The sequence below is a fragment of the Petaurus breviceps genome, unplaced genomic scaffold (genome assembly GCF_028583685.1).
Source record: "Petaurus breviceps papuanus isolate PSGF00001 unplaced genomic scaffold, PetGlider_PUasm1.0 419, whole genome shotgun sequence".
Lineage (NCBI taxonomy): Eukaryota > Metazoa > Chordata > Mammalia > Diprotodontia > Petauridae > Petaurus > Petaurus breviceps.
This window is the reverse complement of record NW_027186324.1, coordinates 9,575,470-9,593,441: the sequence shown is the minus strand read 5'-3', so window position 1 is coordinate 9,593,441 and position 17,972 is coordinate 9,575,470. Positions and strand designations below refer to the sequence as shown.

Below are 17,972 nucleotides of genomic sequence, written 5' to 3'. Positions count from 1 at the left end.
TCTCATTTGATCCTCACAAAAACCAGGAGAGTACGGCATCCTGAAAACCTAGAGAGAAGAGTGTGTCAAGGAAGACAGACAGAATGATTAGCAATGTCGAAGGCTGCAGAGAGGTTAAGGAGAAGGACTGTGAAAAGGTCGCTGAATCTGGCAACTAAGGGATAGTTAGTAACTTCAGAGGGAAAATGATGTCGGATTATAAGAGGCTGATTGATTAAGAGAGTGAGAGGAGAAAAAGTAGAAATTCCTATTGCAGACAGCCTCTTCCAAGTTTAGCTACAAAGGGCAGCAGAGAAATAGCACAAATTAGCAGGGATGGAAGGACCAAGTGAGAGTGTTTTTCAGGGTGGATGAGACATGGGCATACTTGTAGGCAGTAGGGAAGGAACCAGTACACAGGGAGAGACTGCGATAGAGTGCAGATGGAGGGGGCAATGTGTTGGAGGAGAGGTGATGAATGGGATTGCTTGGGTGATAAAAGGGGTTAGACTTGGTAAGGAGTGAAGCCATTTCATCATGTGAAACGGGGGTGAAGATGAAGAAAGTTGCAGAAAGTGCCGGAGTGGGGGGAGGCGAGGAACAGGGGAAAAGAGGGAGCTTATAACTAATGGTCTCATTTTCCTGTAAATTTCCTGTAAAATGTGAGGCACACAATTCCCAGCCGAGAGACCATGGGAGGTTTGAGGAGGGATGAAAAGGTTTGGAAGAACTTCTCTAGAGGGTGGGGGAGCGAGTTGATAAAGAAAGTTTCGAAGGATTGCCAATGAACTAAGCATGAATAAGGCCTATATACTTCTATTGAATTGAAGGTGAAGCATGAAAGAAAATTCCTTTTCAATGTAGAATTTCTTGTAAGTCCCTGTATGAAATGGAGTAACACTGAACAGGAGATATATTTGCATTGGTCGAAGAGACTTGGCTAAGCCTTATGGGTTTTGTATAGGATAGCACGCTGATCTGGAACCAGGGAGAAAGGAGACAGCCATTGTAGCCAACCCAACCCAAGAAGAAATCAGTTGGGGGAATGGAGGGGGTAGAAGACTCTGCCGTTATCAAACTTGAGTCCATTTTCCCCTGGACTCTATAGGGTTTCATGATAAGGGGTAGCACGGATTTGGGGGAGAAGCATTTATTACAATAGTGTTGACTCTACCCCCTTCCTAAGCACCCCTTTTCTAACAACTACTTTACTCTGCCTGACTAATTGGTATTAACTAATAATCATGAGAGGAAGCATACTTATCGGGGCTCATGACATAACCCAACAGGGCTGTTTCAGAGGAAGACAAGGAGTGTCCTCGGCTATCTTCTGAGGGCCCAGTCTGCCAGCGTGAGTGTTAGGTAGGAGAGTACCTCCCAAGCATGTGCTACAATTCTACTTAGGGCAAAATCTACCTCTTCTCATTTTACACAGTGGGACCAGGCAGAAACTAGAACATTCCCGGAAATGAATTATGCAATAGTCCCAAAGTTTGTCACGCAAATCTGATTTTTTTTTTACTTATCCAAATGTTTTTGCAAAACAGATTACATTTAGTAAATAGGAAGGCCTCGAATGCATAACCAAGCACAAAAGGTCCCATAAAATACATTAATCACCCATAACTACAGGCAGGTGTGTTTTAAGTCACCCCTGCCCTTCACGAAGGGTTCAATCAGAGGCTGTTTGTTGCTGAACTGGAAAGATCTCTGTTCTTTTGAAAAAAGATGGGGTAATAGCTTAATAACAATCAGCAAACCATGTGATTCAAAGTGGCAGGTCCAGATCTGGCCCACACTTGCCCTCACTGCCCTTTAAACATAAGCAAAAGCTAAATGCAAATAACTCCTCTCCAGAGATCTTTGCCTATGACATTTAGGCCTAAAACAATAATAGCACCTATCTCCAAGGGTTGTTGTAAGGATCAAATGAGATAATAATTGGGAAGAGCTTGGAACATAGTAAATGCCATATAAATGTTAGCTATTATTATTTTCAGAATTAACTTTGCGTGCACCTTAACTCTGGACCAGATAAGCATAAGCCAGTTTGAACTTTAATATCAAACAGGCAAAAATGATCATTTTGACAATCCTAGATCTGTCATCAAATGTTAATTTTTTACATATCCATCCAATCATTTGGTGTTTATGCCCCTCCACAGGACCAAGCCCAAATCGAAACAGACAATTCAATTCAACCTAAAAGAAACATGTAAGCAAAAAGGGCCACGAATGTTCTTTTCACATGGTATATTTTACTCATCCAGTGATATATTTTGCAAGTCACTATATGGCAAAACTTAGACTCCACCTAAAATAGTATTAAAATTTCCATTCATCACTAAGCCTGTCAATATACCTTAAAGTCCAATGTTCAATTCTTTGTGGGATTTATAGATACCATGGCACCATGCTTTCCTAATCATTCCTACAGCTTACTCAGAAAATTGCCATGCATTAATTAGGCACCTAGTATTTGCCAGGCATTGTGCTAAGCTCATAAATGATGAACAATGGAGAGGGAACTGTCTTAATGACCCAAATTATAAAATGCCTACTGAAACCCATTGATTCAATCTCAGGGGGTCATTATCAACTTAGACTCTTACATGTATATTATCTCTTTCCCACCATCAATCAGTCAATAAACATTTATTAAGCACCTATTATTTGCCAAATAGTGTGCAAAGTGCTCAGAATACAAAAAGAGGCAAAAGGCAGACCCCTACCCTCTAGGAACTTACAATCTAAGTCAGGAAACATGAAAATGAATATATACAAAGCAATCTATATAGAGGATAAATAGGAAATCATTAAATGAGGGAAGACACTGGAATGAGAGACTTCAGGAAAGGCTTCCTGTAAAAAGTGGAATGAATAGCACTTAGTGAAGGGAAATTGACTTTATGGCCATCATGCAGACAATGAATACTCACTAGCTTGTGATGAAAGCTACACTTTGACAGCAGATACCATCTGTAACTAGTTTCTACAACTCTACCATGTTATTTTTGGTCAGCTGGAAGTCAGCAGAGATCAATGACAAACCCTACAACTTCTTGGGCCTCCCTCATGTGTGTGTGTGGGCGGGGGAGTATACAGTGGATAGAGTACCAAGCCTGGAGTTAGGGAGACATAAGTTCAATTACTCTCACACACTTTCCACCTGTGTGCCTAGGCAAGTCTCTTAACCCCCTTTGCCTCAGTTTTCTCATCTGTAAAATGAACTGGAGAAGGAAATAGTAAACTATTCTAGTGACTGTGCCAAGAAAACCCCAAATGGAGTGACAAAGAGTCAGACATGACTGAAATGACTAAACAAGACACACTATATAGATATAGTGGACAGAAGGTCAGCCTCGGAGTCGGGAAGACCCAATATCAAAGTCTATCTCTGAAACAGACTGATTGTGAGACTATGGACAAGTCTCTTAGCCTCCTGGCATCCCACACAACTGTCTTAAAACTACAAATCACAGATGAGATGTTACTCTGCCAAGAATTTCAACAATGAGATTTCTGTATCACTGAAATCATAAGTCCAGGTCAAAAAAAAATATGTTTCTATTTGAAGACAAAAATAGATTAAAAAAAAAAGATGACAGACAGGAAATAGATGTTTTGAAAATTTATGTAAAGAGGAAAAATAAAGTGGTAGCCAGGTTGGTACAGTGGACAGAGTGTGGAAGACATCTTCTAGAGTTCAAATCTGACTGACTCACTGTATGAACCAAGACAAATCACTAGACTCTGCTGCCTCAGTTTCCTCATTTGGAAAACATGCTGGAAAAGGAAATGCAAACCATTTCAGTATCTTTGCCAAGAAAACCCCAAATGGGTTTATGAAGAGCCAGACATAACTGAAAAATGACTGTACAACAACAATAATCTATAACTTTGGACCTTTAAAAAATATATATAGGGTATCCCAAAAGTCTGAGCACCATTTTTTCAGTGGACAATGGGAATTAGCACCCGAGGAGCTAGCTTTAAATTCTCTACTATTTGCAACCTATGTGACCTTGAACTACCTTTTTAATCTCTTAGAGGTGAAAGGATGGATTGGTTATCTCTGAGTTTCTTTCCTATGACAGATCCCAAGAGAAGAAAGGGAGAAGTTGTGCAAACAAAAGCAAAAATAGAATAGACCTACCTAAAAGAGACTAAAAAATAATTCTCAGAAAGTGAGAGAAACCTCTCCAGGGTAATGAGATTTATAGCATAAAACACTTACCACATTTAATACTCTCTACTCTTACGGGGAGGCCAGATTGTGCTGCAGCAATTAATTTCAGGGCAACATAAAACTGTGTTAGACCAAAATAACCCACACGTTTTGCACCACACAGTTCTGTGATCTGAAAATGAAAAAGAGAGAACACTGAAAATCACATTTCTTTAAAAAAATTCCCCACATATTTTTCTTTTAAGAAACCTTAAACTATCAACACCTTAAAGAACAGATGAATATATCATAAATTGTTTATTCTCCTATTAAAAGTAGGTTTCTAAATTAGACAATTATTTTAGATTCTGCCTATCCATAAAATAATAATAGTTATTTTAAGACCCAACAAAGATTCCTCCCTTTTTTTTCCCCCAATTTTTGGAGGGCAATTGGGGTTAAGTGAATTGCCCAAGGTCACACAGCTAGTTTTTGTGTTAAGTGTCTGAGGCTGGATTTGAACTCAGGTCCTCCTGACTCCAGGGCCAGTGCTTTGTTCACTTTGCCACCTGGCCACCCCCTCCCTTTTTTTTCTAAGAAGCCAGAGGCAGAATGAAGGCAACATAGAATGACTGCTATACATCCTGATAAATACATCTTGGATGTATTCCTGATGATTCCTGGGATGAATACATCCTGATGAAGTAGACTCTTCAGTGGGTAGTGTCTCCCAATACAAAACATTTGAAAAGTTAATAAGAATAAAGGAATTGGGATTACTTCTATGTGTGAATTATATAATCCCTGAAAACTCTAAACAGCATTAAGAAAAACAAAATTTTTCTTTAGTAGAAAGCTTTCCAGGTAGAAGGCAGATCATAAAATGGTAAGTCTTTTATTTCTTCAGGGAAAAAAAGGAGAGGAAGGACTAGAGAGAAGGATGGCAGTGAGGTGGCAAAGTGGATAGAGCACAGGGCTTGGAATCAAGACTCATCTTCATGAGTCCAAATCTGGTCTCAGACAATTAGTAGTAGCTGTGGGACTATGGGCAAGTCACTTACTCCTGTTTGCCTCAGTTTCCTCATCTGCAAAATGAGTTGGAGAAGGAAATAACAAATCACTCCACTATCTCTACCAAGAAAACCTAAAATGGGGTCACAAAGCATCTGATTGGACTAAACAACAGCAGGAGAAGAGAGGAAAAGAGGCATATACACAGATAAACTTCAACCTTTAGCAGTCCCAGTGACAGAAAGGAATTAGGTACTCTCATTGCCACAGCCTGAAACCCAACATTCATTACTGGCAGGTGTATAATGCAAGTTAACCATTCCCCATTGACAAAATTTTAGTAAAGTTCTACAAACAGACTTTGATCAGGATTTCAGGTGAGTTTGAAAAAAAAAAATTCCCCAAACATGTGAATCTTTATGAACAACGCAATATAACTTCCCAACATGGCACATAATAAAAATAAGAGATGATGTACAATGTAGAGGAGAAAATGCTCACTTCCCATTCTTGCCAGAGAACAGTTCAAGTCACAGAACAGTTACTAAAACTCAAGAAAGGTAACACTGTACCATAGACAACTCTTTAAGTCTCCTATATGTATTACAGTGGAAAAGGAGCTGGCTTGAGTGAGAGAACTGGGTTCAAATCTAGACTGCATTTATTAACCTCTCTGGCTTTAAGTAAATCACTTAACCTCTTTGGCTCTCAGTTTTCTCATCTATAAAACGAGGGGGTTGAAATGGATGGCCTCTGCAATCTCTTTTAGTTCTAAAACTAGATCCTATGAGCCTCTAACCTCCCCATTTTTGTGCCCCTAACCCTCCTATGGTGGCTGTAGCAGCAAGCACCCCAAGCACGTCCTCAGGGTTTGCTGCCCATACAGGTTCTTGGATCTGCTTTGTTAAAGGAAAGCAACTCAAAATGGGTTAACAAGCTTACTTTGATCAGTCAGACATACATCGTTTACCTTGTTCAGGGGAAAAAGGTCAGCACCCCAAACTTCAAAATATACAGACAGAATTATCAAGACATTAACAGATCAAGTAGACAGCTTTCCAAACTGTCCAACCATTACATCCATACCCAGTCAACATCTGGGTTTTTCAAAGCTGGGGGACTCTCAACAACGGCTTCCCAGAATTCAGATCAAATCACAGAGTACTTCTCAAAGTGAGTCCCAAAACAAAGCTACAGGACTTATATAGCCTTCTCCTGGCTCAGAGAATGTAACAACCTTATTGACTCACTGGCCAATCAAGAAGTATTTACTGAAAAACAAGCCTCCCACCCAAGGCTTCAGGTGTACTTTAGCCTAGGGGCAGGGAAGATCTTCCAAATTTGCATTTCCATTACAGTGGCCCTCCCAGCTCCAGTCTAAAGCCTACAATCTCTCCACCTTCCCTCCTTAATCACAATTCACTCCCAAGATACAGCTTGATAAATTCAACAGGGATATAAATCATAGAACCCATAGAACTTAAGGTGTTTTCTTGATTCCAGATGTATTTTTTTTTTAGCAGAAACAAAGCCTTAAATGAAAAGGACAAATCTCAAAATTTAAGAGTTTGGGGTATAGTGAATCGGAAGGGAAAGTATTTTGTGGGCCTGGGCTGAGTTGGGAATGGGTGTATTGTAATAACCCTAAAATATGCTGCCACTGATAATAGGGATAGAGAGAATGGCAATAGGTTATACAAGGGCTCTGATCAATGACCAGAGTACCTGAGTTTGGAGTCTGGAAGGAATTCACAAGGCCAAATAAACTTTGAAGTCAGGATTGTAAAAGTTTATTGTTATGCTTTACAGCTGGCAGGGGTTCTTGGAGAACCTGCAAACTTAAAGAAATCATAGGTATAGGTTTTAAGGAGTCACAACAGTAAGTCAGATGTCAATTCTGCTAACTAGGTGAGTAAGGGTGCGATTAGGGAGGAGTTAAGGAGTGGTCAGTGCTTAAAAAGAACATGCACTTTTAATATCAACTGCACAGGTGTATTGCCCATAATTCACTGGGAAATAGCCCAAAGGGAGGCTACCTGGAGGTGTGGTTTTAGGCCTGAAACATCATTAAGTCAGCTATCGGTCAAGGCTGACTGAGAAGTGCCTGTTCTGCCACCCATCGGTATCATGTTTGACAAGATGGATTTTGGGAACCACGGCTAACCGGGATACAGGATGTGTATAATTGGCTGAGGAGTTAACTTACAGATGGTGCACTGAAGGATTCATAGGTACAGCTGGCCACTATACCAGGGGGAGATAACGTTTGCCTAAGCTAAAACGTGTATAGATGGTTTAGTGAAGGATTCACAGGTGTAGCTTGTTATTGTGCCAACCAGAGATAAACAGTTCATGAGTTGTTGCTGGGCAGAGTGCTGGGCAGAGTTAATATTCTGAGGCTGGGGGGGAGAGAGGAGGGAGAAATGTAATTTTACAGACTGGTTTTACAAATTGATTTTACAAACTGATGTTACAGACATAGATCCCAAGCACCCTATCATTAGATTATGTATATTTTAATCTGAATCAAAATACAGAATCTCTTTTTAAGAAAAGTACCAGATCTCATATTCTATCAAATCAAACTAAATAAATGGGAGAGATGAACCCTATACTCATCAAGTGGAAACAATAGGCCAATTTGCAGGGAAGCAAATTTCATCCTCTCAAACATTGGGATGGGCTGAGGAGTGGAGTGGGTATTCACAAAGAGAATGAATGATTGTCTGGAATGCTACAGAAGAGATGCTTTCATAAGAAAAAAAGGGCGAGCTATCTATGCAAAACACTCAGATCTATTACCTTATCTGTTCTGGAAACTACTCAGTGAGATGAATGGGTCAGGAGATTAGGGTAGTAGTCTTAATGATTTCTAAGTTCTTTACCAACTCTGAGATGCCAGGACTCTGGACTTAAAGCCCTCCCAACTCCCTATGTTACCTAGAGATCTTTTTTTTAATCCCTTTTCTTTTTAATTTTTAATTTATGGAATAAAACAAGAATTTCTATAACAGAATAAGAAAAAGATGATTTCACATAAAGCTGCAAATCTATTATGTACAATTTGTTATTCCTTTTAAATACAGAATAAAGTAATCATGTAAATTTGTTTTTCCTTCCTTTCCCTGCCCCCACCCTGGAGAAGGCTACCAATAGATACAAATGTGTATATATATGTAAAAACAATTCCATACATACTTCTATTTATCAGTTCTTTCTCAAGATGCAGATGTCTTCCTTCATATGCCCATTTAGTGCTCAGAACTGTTCTTAAAGCAATACTGCTGTTACTGTATACATACGTGTGTGTGGGGGGGAGGATTATGTGAAGGAAAACCTGAAAGAGTTAAATTTCAAATGGATAGAGGCCCAAGCATTCCCATCACACCCAATCATGCAGTCTTTCTCTAAAGGCTCCATCAGAGGGTATGTTACTGCAATGAAAAGATGTCTTTTCTAGTAAGATTGGGCTAACGTTTTCATGACTATCAACAAGTCATGTGATTCAAAATGGCAGCTCCAAACTTGACCCACGCTTACCCTTATTCCTCTTCAGAACAGAAGCAAAAGCCAAATATAACTACTTCTTTTCAGTGATATTAACTGAGTGCACCTTAACTCTGTACCAGGTAAGCACAAGCTGGTTTAAATTTCATATTAAATGAGCACAGATGACAATTTCAGGAGCCTTGGTTCTGGTTAATATGAAATGCTAATTCTTTACATTTACCCTCAATATTTCATACCCCTCCAAGTGATCGATCCCAAATTCAAACAATGCACTTCTACTTCAAATAAGGCTAACAGACACACTCAATTGGGTAATGGAAAAGGAAAGGAGGGGGGGAAGGGATTAAGAGGGGGGATGATAGAAGGGAGGGCAGACTGGGGGAGAAGGTAGTTAAAAGCACACACTTTTGAAAAGGGACAGGGTCAAAGGAGAAAATAGAATAAGTGGAGGGTGGGACAGAATGCAGGGAAATATAGTTACTCTTTCCCAATGTAACTACTATGGAAGCGTTTTGTATAACTACGCATCTACAACCTAATGAGGTATGGGCTCTGGGAGCCCCCTGGCGCTTTCCTTGAATCCTCGAGGTACAGGCTCTGAGAACCTCCCTTGGACTCTTGATTGAATCATCCCATTTGATGAGGCGGGTCTGTTGCTAGACTTCCCCCCCTTGAACTGGCCTAGCCCCCCACTGTCTTTGTCTATATCCTCCAGCTACCCCCACCCTTGATCACTCATTGACCACATTAACTCCTCCTGAAGACCCTCCCCAAACCCCTCCTCTAGACCACCCCTAGATTCTTCCCACAACTTTCTGTATATAAGACCCCATCTCACACCACAGAATAGTTAGAATGCCATGCAAGAGTGAGAGTGCCATAGAATGCCATAGATTGACCTAGCACAGACTTACTCTGTGTCTAATGCAAGTGAACTTTTAATAAATTTTACTTTTCTTTGGCTGAGAAGACTAGAGTCAAATTCATTCGGCAGGACCCTGCGTGTTGGTATTTGGGGTCTCCAGAGCAATCCTAACCCTCTTAGTGGGTAACCTTTTCACAACCTATATTGAATTGCTTGGCAAATGCCTCATCAAATGGGAAGATTCAGTCAGAGTTCAAGGGCTTGTACCTCATCATCAGTGGGGGTGGGTGAGGAGGGAAGAAGGCGAAGAATCTGGAAATCAAAGTTTTAAAAACTAATGTTTAAAAAAAATTGTTTTACACTCAACTGGGGAACAAGAAATCCAGGCACTGAGGTATAGAAATCCATCTTGCCCTACTAGAAAGTTAGGGAGAGGATGGTGGATATAAGAGGCAACAGACTGGGGGAAGGGGTATTCGGCAGGCGAGGTAGGGGAAAGATGAGAAGAAAATTTATGTCAAAATCTTGTGGAAATGAATGTTGAAAACTGAAAATAATTAATTAAAATTTTAAAAAACCTTCAAGTAAGGATGTTATCAAAAGGTATTAGTAACATAGAACTCCTGAACTCCTCTGCCAGATCATGTTCTTGTCTATCACAGAGGGGACTGGTGGTAAACTCCAAATACCGATCTTTGCATTTAAATAAAGTAATAGAGATTTTACTTGAATGAAATCATGGTCTGAATCTTAAGTATTTGGAAAACCTTGAAGTACCCTGTCAATGCAAACTATTATTATTATTATAAGTGATTAGCTTCAGGCTCAGGGAACCCCTTTGAATTCCAATTGAATCTTCCCATCTGATGAGGCATTTGCCTGAGGCCGTAAGTCTTTCTTTGCTGCACAGCCCAAACCTCTGTCACTAGCCTAGCCCTCCTTTGTCCAGCTACTTCCCGCCCTAGATCTTCCCAAACCTTCCATTGTCTCTTCTCCAGGTAGCCTCCAGCTACCTCCCACCCTTAACCTCTCATCATTGGAGTCTGACCTCATTGATTCCTCCTGAAGACCCTCCCCAAACTCCTCTTCTACACCACCCCTAGATTCCTCCCATAGCCTTTCTGTATATAAGACCCCATCTTGGCTCCATGTGAGTGAGAGCGCCTGAGAACTATCTAATGCAGACTTACTCAGATTATCCTGGCCAGATTGTCCAATACAAGAGTTAAGAGCCTACCCATTAAGGCAAATCTCTAGTAAACTTGCTTTTCTTTGGCTGAGAGAAGACTTGAGTAGAATTCAGTGGGCAGAATCAGGGGTGCTGGTATTTGGGGGTCTCGAGGACCCCTAGCCCCTGATCTCATCGTTTTTAATCTCAAATTCTTCTCCATCTGGCTCTCCAAGTTCCTTGGAGGTCCCATCCCGTTTGGTTGTGTTGGAGGACATGGACCTGGACACAGCTTCTGAAGAATGAAGGATGAGGACAGAGTTCCCATCCGGAAACGTAAGCCAGATTCTTTGGAGTCTCTCTGCAGTGGGGAATTGGCACTTTTTTCTGGGTTTTTTGTCTTGATTTGTTTTGTTTGCTTTTCAAGGCTTACTCCCAAACCTTCCTTTATGGAGGAAGGGACTCCCAGGCCCCATGCCAGTACTGGGTCAATCCTTTTTAGTTCCCAAAAGTTCACCTTTGCGTTGTCTTTTACAACATTGGGAAACATTTCGTTTCTAGAGAACTTAAGAAGAAAAGGTTGGTTTTTTTTGCAACACTGACTCCAGAGCCAGCACTGACCACTAGGACACCTAGCTGCCCACTGGAGAGGCTAGAAAAATGTATGAAATTATAGTTGACCCACAAGCATCTCTTCTAGAGGCAACTGGTGATCCAGCGGAGAGTGCTGGGCCTGGAGTAAGCAAGACCCGAGTGGAAATCCTGTCTCAGACACTGACTAGCTGTGTAAACCTGTGCAAGCCACTTCACCTGTTTGCCTCAGTTTCCTCATCTGTAAAATGAAGATAATAGAGGCGCCTACACCGCAGGATACTACAAGGATCAAATGTTGTTTGTTGCTTATTCACAGCACTTAACACACAGTGCAGGCCTGATACACAAATGCCTATCCCCCCTCCCTCTGGCTCTAAAGTTAGCAAAGCACTTTATTACATAACTCCTGTGAAGCAGGAAGAGACTACAAGTTGAAGATTAAGACACTGAGGCAGCTGCAAGAGGTGAAATGACTTGGTCAAGTTCACATTGCTAATGCCTGAACTTTTGTCTTCCTGATTCCAAAAGCAGGAAGGTACCTACCCTCCTTACACCATGCTGCATCTACAGATAATGCTGCAGCAGTCACTGGCACCGCGGTGGTTACAGTATTCATGAGCATTAAAGAAATCTCAGCAACTAGACACCCTCCCCCCAAAAACATTCCAACTTTCTGGATCAAAAGCAGTTAAGAAAATCCATGAAGGCATCTAGGTATTTGAATTGAGCTATGGGACTACACTCCATTGAATGAAATGACAGAAATCACCACAGAACCAGAGAAATATAAAACATTTGATCCTCCAGATATTTTGCACAAATGGAATTCACGAATAAGAAATTCAGTTGCTTTCTATTTACAATGAAAACCACTGAAACTTAGGATTTATAAAAAGGTTCTAAATATCCTCACAATGAAAACCACACATAAAAGAAGTAAAGATGACTCCAAGAAAAAAACCAAAAAGGAATTGACATTTCTGAAGTTTCTAGGCTCCAAAGAAATTGGGACTTACAAAGGAAGAGGACTTTAGAGATTATTTAACCCAACTCTTTCATTTTACAGATGAGGAAACTGAGGCTCAAAGAACACCCAAGTAATAAATATCAGATTTGAACCCCAATCTGTGGATCCAAAATTCAGTGTTCTTTCTATTAAATCACAGTCTCCAAATTCAAAAGTTAAGCAACTGGGGCAGCTAGGTGGAGCAGGGGATAAAACACTGGCCCTGGAATCACAAGGACCTGAATTCAAATCTGGCCATTAAGTGTGAGATCTTGGGCAAGTCATTTAACCCAACTGCCTCCAAAAACAAAATAACAAAAAGTTAAGCAATTAATGCTATAGAAGGCCTCCTGTATCTGAAAAACAATTGACTAATTTTGCATAGATTTCTTTTTCTCTCTCTCCTTTCTTTCTTTCATCAAGCCCCAGCACCATAGTTGCCTTAAATCATTGGCTGAAAAGTTCTAATGATGGCATCCTGCTGTTAAAGGACAGACAACAGCGGCCCTTGTTAGCCGGCGGTATTTTCGTTGTAATTGTTCCTTGACACTCCTAGTTGAAGAACTTTTCTTGATACAAAGACAAGGGAGGGGGAAATGTTCCAGTTTTCTTCTCCTGCCTAAACTCCAAGGGCTCTGACCTTTCCAACACCCCAGCTTAGATTACAAATGGAGCAAATTTCCAATGCTCCACTGGAACCTGAGGCCCCGGCTTTGTTTGCTCAGGTGGAGAGCCAGGGATGCAAAGCCAAGGAAGAGATGGAGTTCACTGAGCTTACAGATGTGCTTGTCGGAGTACTGCATGGGGACCAGTGACCCTGGAGGACAGTGTTAGGAGAGTGACTTGAACAAAGAGTGTGGTGAGTGTGCATTACTCCCAACAGCTTTCCTCCCACGTGCCTTTGGGAAAGTGAGCCGCCATGATCAAACCATCCAAACACACATCTACCTTTAGTTTCTTTTGATCCTCTCCCCAAAATACCACTGTCTTTCCCATCAGAAACCTAATTTGTTTTTTAACCTGAGTGAACAGAATTGTTCAAGCTGTAGAATGAAAACACCCACCCCATATTTCCTCATTTTAAAAAATGGGCTTTGGGGCAGCTAGGTGGAGCAGTAAATAGAGCACTGGCCCTGGAGTCAGGAGGACCTGAGCTCAAATCCAGCCTCAGTCTCTAAACCCAAAAACTAGCAGTGTGACCTTGGGCTAGTCACTTAATCCCAATTGCCCTACCTTCCCCCCCTCCAAAAAGCAAAAAAAAAGGGCTTCAATATATTTTCAGAACATTTGTATGCAGCATGAAGTTGAAGAAACAGCACTAGATTTGTTTACAATAGCACAAAGTTGAATCTTAACTCTAATAATTACTAGCCATTTGCCCTTTAGCATATCAATGAATAGCTCTGAACCTCAGTTTTCTCATCTGTAAAATGGAGATGATATTATGCTGAGGAATGTACCACGTTCTATCTAAAGTTCTTGATGGTTAAGACTGAGGAAATTCTGCCATCGCACTCAGTATTTATTAAGTTGCATGTATTCTTTTTTTTGTTGTTCAGATAACTTGTTTGTGGTGATTTCTTCACTGTATTGTGCTCTCTTTGCACATATATGAAATATGTGGCAGCAAACTTTTTAGAAGCAAGCCAAGCATCCCTAACATTATATTCCTAGCACCAGCCTTCTCTTTCACAACTAGAAAAGCACTAATTATATGACTTCCCAGGGACAGAGGAAAGAAAATCCTACCTCCACCCTCTTCCCTGGCCTTCTGCCTGGTGGCATAAAAATACCCCCACTGTTCTAGCTGGCCTACATCACTTCCCTGTGTTCCCAGCTGGCTACTCCCAAGGGAGCTGGTGAGCATGTTCCAGAGCATAATAGCGGGCTAAACTCTCTCGTTCCATCCCTCCTTCCTCTTCAGACAATTGCATGGTTTGCTTCTCTTTTTCTACTGAGTCTACTGTATGGGATGTTCAAGGAGGACCGGCAGCTCTGGTGTGAGGACTTGGCTGAGCAGCTTTCAGGGCTGCCCTTCCACCTTTGGGGTCCACCTGTCACCCAGCTCTCAACTGTGTTCTAAGAAGCTGGAACATGCACAGCTGCCACACCCTGGGAAACCTGTCCCGGCGGACAGGCAAAACCAGGTTGAGAGTGCCAACAGGCCAGTGATTTAAGGGGCTGTCCACCCCAAGAATTTGAAGACTTCCCCTGATAGAATGGGAAGATGAGTGTAATGGGAAGGGAATTTGAAGATCTTCCCTGCCCCTAATGGGACTCACTTGGAGCCCAACAAAAGAAGCTTGTGTAAGGCTTTGTTTTATTTTTTGTGGTTTTTTTTTTTTCCAGGAAGGGCCCACCTTTTGTTACTTTTTAATTAGGCAGTGGGTCACAAAGGTCACAGATATTTCTGACCCTGAAGGAGGCTGTATATACTCCCTGAGGCGAGGTTTTGCTTTGGGGCTCACTTTGGGAAGCCGTATGATTTGGCCAGATGAGACTCTGGGCACCTGTTGAGCCCCCGGCTTTGTAAATCAAGATGTCAGTGCTTCTCTCTCAGGTAACTATGTAGGTGTATGTGATGGTCAGACAGCTAGAAGCCTGTCTGCTGGTCTGTTGGACTGGGTTGTTTTGTCTGTATTTTCTGTCTGCTTATAACTTGTTTGTATTTTCTCTGAAGTTCAGGGTGCTGACTCTTTCCCCTGAACTAGGTAAATGACATATGTTTGGTTAAACTAAGATGGCTCATACCTTTTGGAGTTGCTTCCCTTTAGTAAAGCAGATCAAAGAACCTGTGCTAGCAGCCGTCCTGGGTGTGCTAGGGGGCTTGCTGTTGTAATGAAAAACTTTGTTCCAGTGGCCATGAAGGCAGCTGAAGCAGGGGCCGTGGAAGCACGTTTAGAGCTTAGTTAGACAGCAAATATGCCTAGGTGCATGTTGCATGCCAGAGCATCGCCATTCACCCTGACTTTTGTCTTGCCACTGGGCTCTGACTCTGGAAGAGAGGGAGACTGACTCTGTGCAACCGCCTCATTTAAATCAGGTTAAAGCGTTCCCTGGTGACATCATTGGTCCTCTTTGAAGATGAAGGACATGCAACCACAATATTTGATGAGAAGGCCATCTAAAGTCTAAACAAGGTTGGCAAAAGGCAGTATAGAAAAAATAATGGATTAGGATTCAGGATCATTCAGACCGGCTTTTCTAACCATGACCAAGTCTTACTAAAGGGATGGTTTGTGAGCATCTAGAAAAGGAAGTACTGCTTACAAAGACCCAGAATGACTTTGTGTAGAACGAAATGTGGTTTCTCAAGTGGACTATTTGCTGAAGTACTAGAAGCCTTTAGGCCTCAGTTTCTAGCTACCAGAAGTCAGGTGACCTTGGGGAAAATGAAACTCTGGAAATCCCCTTGTCACCCCACCTGCCAAATAAGGGAATGTTAACAGAACAGCCAATCAATTTAAAAGATTACAGAGAGGGAGGGTTGCCCTGCGAAGTCTTCGGCTATATAACCCAGCTTTGGCTTCTGTAGGGCAGCCCCCTCTCTCTGGACTTCCCAATGACAGGACCACCGCTTCTCACGAGATCCAATAAAACTTCCTGCTTTCACCTTCAGACATCTCCGAGTAGTCAATTTGGGGTAGGGCCTCTGTACCCCACACAACTTTAACAAGAAGATCATACCTGAATAACCTCACTTCCTTTTTTGACAGAGTTACAAGGCTTATTCAAATGTATGTTCCTATTGGGCAAGCTCTGTTTTTATTTCATTTTATTTATTTTTGCTTTTTTCGTCGCCAGCACTGGCACAAAGTAGTCACCAAATCGAATTGAATTTGTGCCAGGCAAAATGCCCTTTCAGAGATGCTTATTTAAAGGAAGCAAACATATTCTTTCTGCCCCTTTCTCCTTGCATACCACACACTCAAATACAAAAATATATGAGAACATTAATTGCATTTTTACAGTTTTACCATTGTTCAATAAAGAAAAATACCAGAAGATATTGATGATCCTTTCTAGTCCATTCATACTTCCAATCAAGCAGAAGAACCTTCCTGCCCACAGTGGTATACATTCATGTGAAGATAAATGAATGAAAACTCACTTACCAATCATCCTAAGTGCTAGGAATCTAAATGCAAACATCAAGACAGTCACCCTGAGGGTGTTTACATTCAAATAAGGACCTACCACTCACCCAGGTGAGTGATGGGCAAAAATGGCATTTCGGTCTAGAAAGTCTCAGGCATAATAAGTGGAGGCAAAGGGCAATTAATTGACTCCATGTTTTGTAGTGTTAATTCAATTATTATTCCCAGAGCTGATGGAAGGAAAGAAGGAAGGTCACAAACATCTTAGGCTTAGAGCGGGAAGGTAGGAGGTGGAGCCTAAGAGTAGACTTTGAATGTCACTGCTTAGCTCCAAACACCATCACATGCTGGATACTCAGTGCTCAGCTCTTATTCTAAAACACGGTCCCTGCAAATATATGTAAGAAGTTCCCAAAGAGTGAGAACTACTACAAACAGATTTAGCAGATGAGTAAACTAGGGGGTGAGGTGGCGAAACAAACCAAGATTTTAAAGTTTTTTTAAGTTGGTGATTCTCTGGCAGGACGTACTTTTACTGTACAAATTACAATTCAACTCTATTCATCACATCAGAGCATGCAAGTGAAACACCAGCATTTTGTAAAAATTAAGGAATTCTTCAGAATAACTTTACTGTACTTTGACTTTAAACCAAAATAGCCAAGATTTGTATAGAATTAAAAGAGCTGGACAGGTAAGCATTTAAGGCTGTACTTTGCTATATGCTAACTCTGACAGCTGTAACTAAAATGAACAAGAATCAAGGGTCAGTCTTTTTCTTATTTTCTATGTCATTACTTACAAATTCATTCCAAAAATATAAAACATTAAAATTAAAAATTGCTGTGGATACCAAAGCCAAAGAATTAACAAAAACTGATACTCAGTAAATTGCAGTAATGACTGCAGCAGGAACCTACCATTTATTAAATAATATTACATAGGTAAAAAATACAACAGGAATATACCATAAAATTCCCAAAGTAATTTCAAAAAATAAGAGACAAGCTAAAAAGGTGCCATATTTCAACTTTAAAATGTCATTTAATAAGAATTGTGTTTAATCATAGAGGCAGTGTCAGATAATTGATAGAAAGGTGGCTCCCATGCCAGAAAGACCCAGATTCAAGTCCTACCTCTGACAAATATTTATGACTGCAGGCAAGTCACTGAATTCCCCAATCTGTCAAAAAAAAAAGTTAATGTTGTTGTTCAGTCATGTCTGATTCTTCATAACCCCATTTGGGGCTTTCTTGGCAAAGATACTAGAGTGGTCTGCCATTTCCTTCTCTAGCTCATTTTACAGATTCAGAAACTAAGGCAAACATTGTCACACACCTACTAAGTGTCTATGGCCAAATTTGAACTCAAGTCTTCCTGACTCCAAGCTATACTCTATCCACTGTGCTACCTAGCTGCTCCATTCAATACTGGAGTCAAGAATTAAAGCTCAAGCCAAAGTTCAGAAGTCAGCACAATGAGCATGGGTAAGGTAGATGAGGACAGCCCCAGAAGTGTCAGTCATAACCAGTAGATGTTACCTCATCTGTAAATGAGTTTATCTCTAACATGCC

General features: G+C 41.0%; 1 protein-coding gene across 16 annotated transcripts in view; it reads right to left on the bottom strand.

Moving 5' to 3' along the window:
- Positions 1 to 17,972, bottom strand: part of REPS2 (RALBP1 associated Eps domain containing 2) — a 264,766-nt gene that overhangs the window by 177,269 nt on the left and 69,525 nt on the right. For 15 of the 16 annotated variants that reach the window (XM_069100687.1, XM_069100686.1, XM_069100685.1 and 12 more), the window contains one exon: positions 4,217 to 4,340. Coding sequence is in view for 13 of the 16 variants with exons in the window: in XM_069100672.1 (XP_068956773.1) it covers positions 4,217 to 4,340 (124 nt within the window). In the remaining 3 variants the exon portion in view is untranslated. Of the gene's footprint in view, positions 1 to 4,216; positions 4,341 to 6,230; positions 6,349 to 17,972 lie in introns of those variants that run through there. The other variant, XM_069100683.1, reaches the window with a different exon arrangement.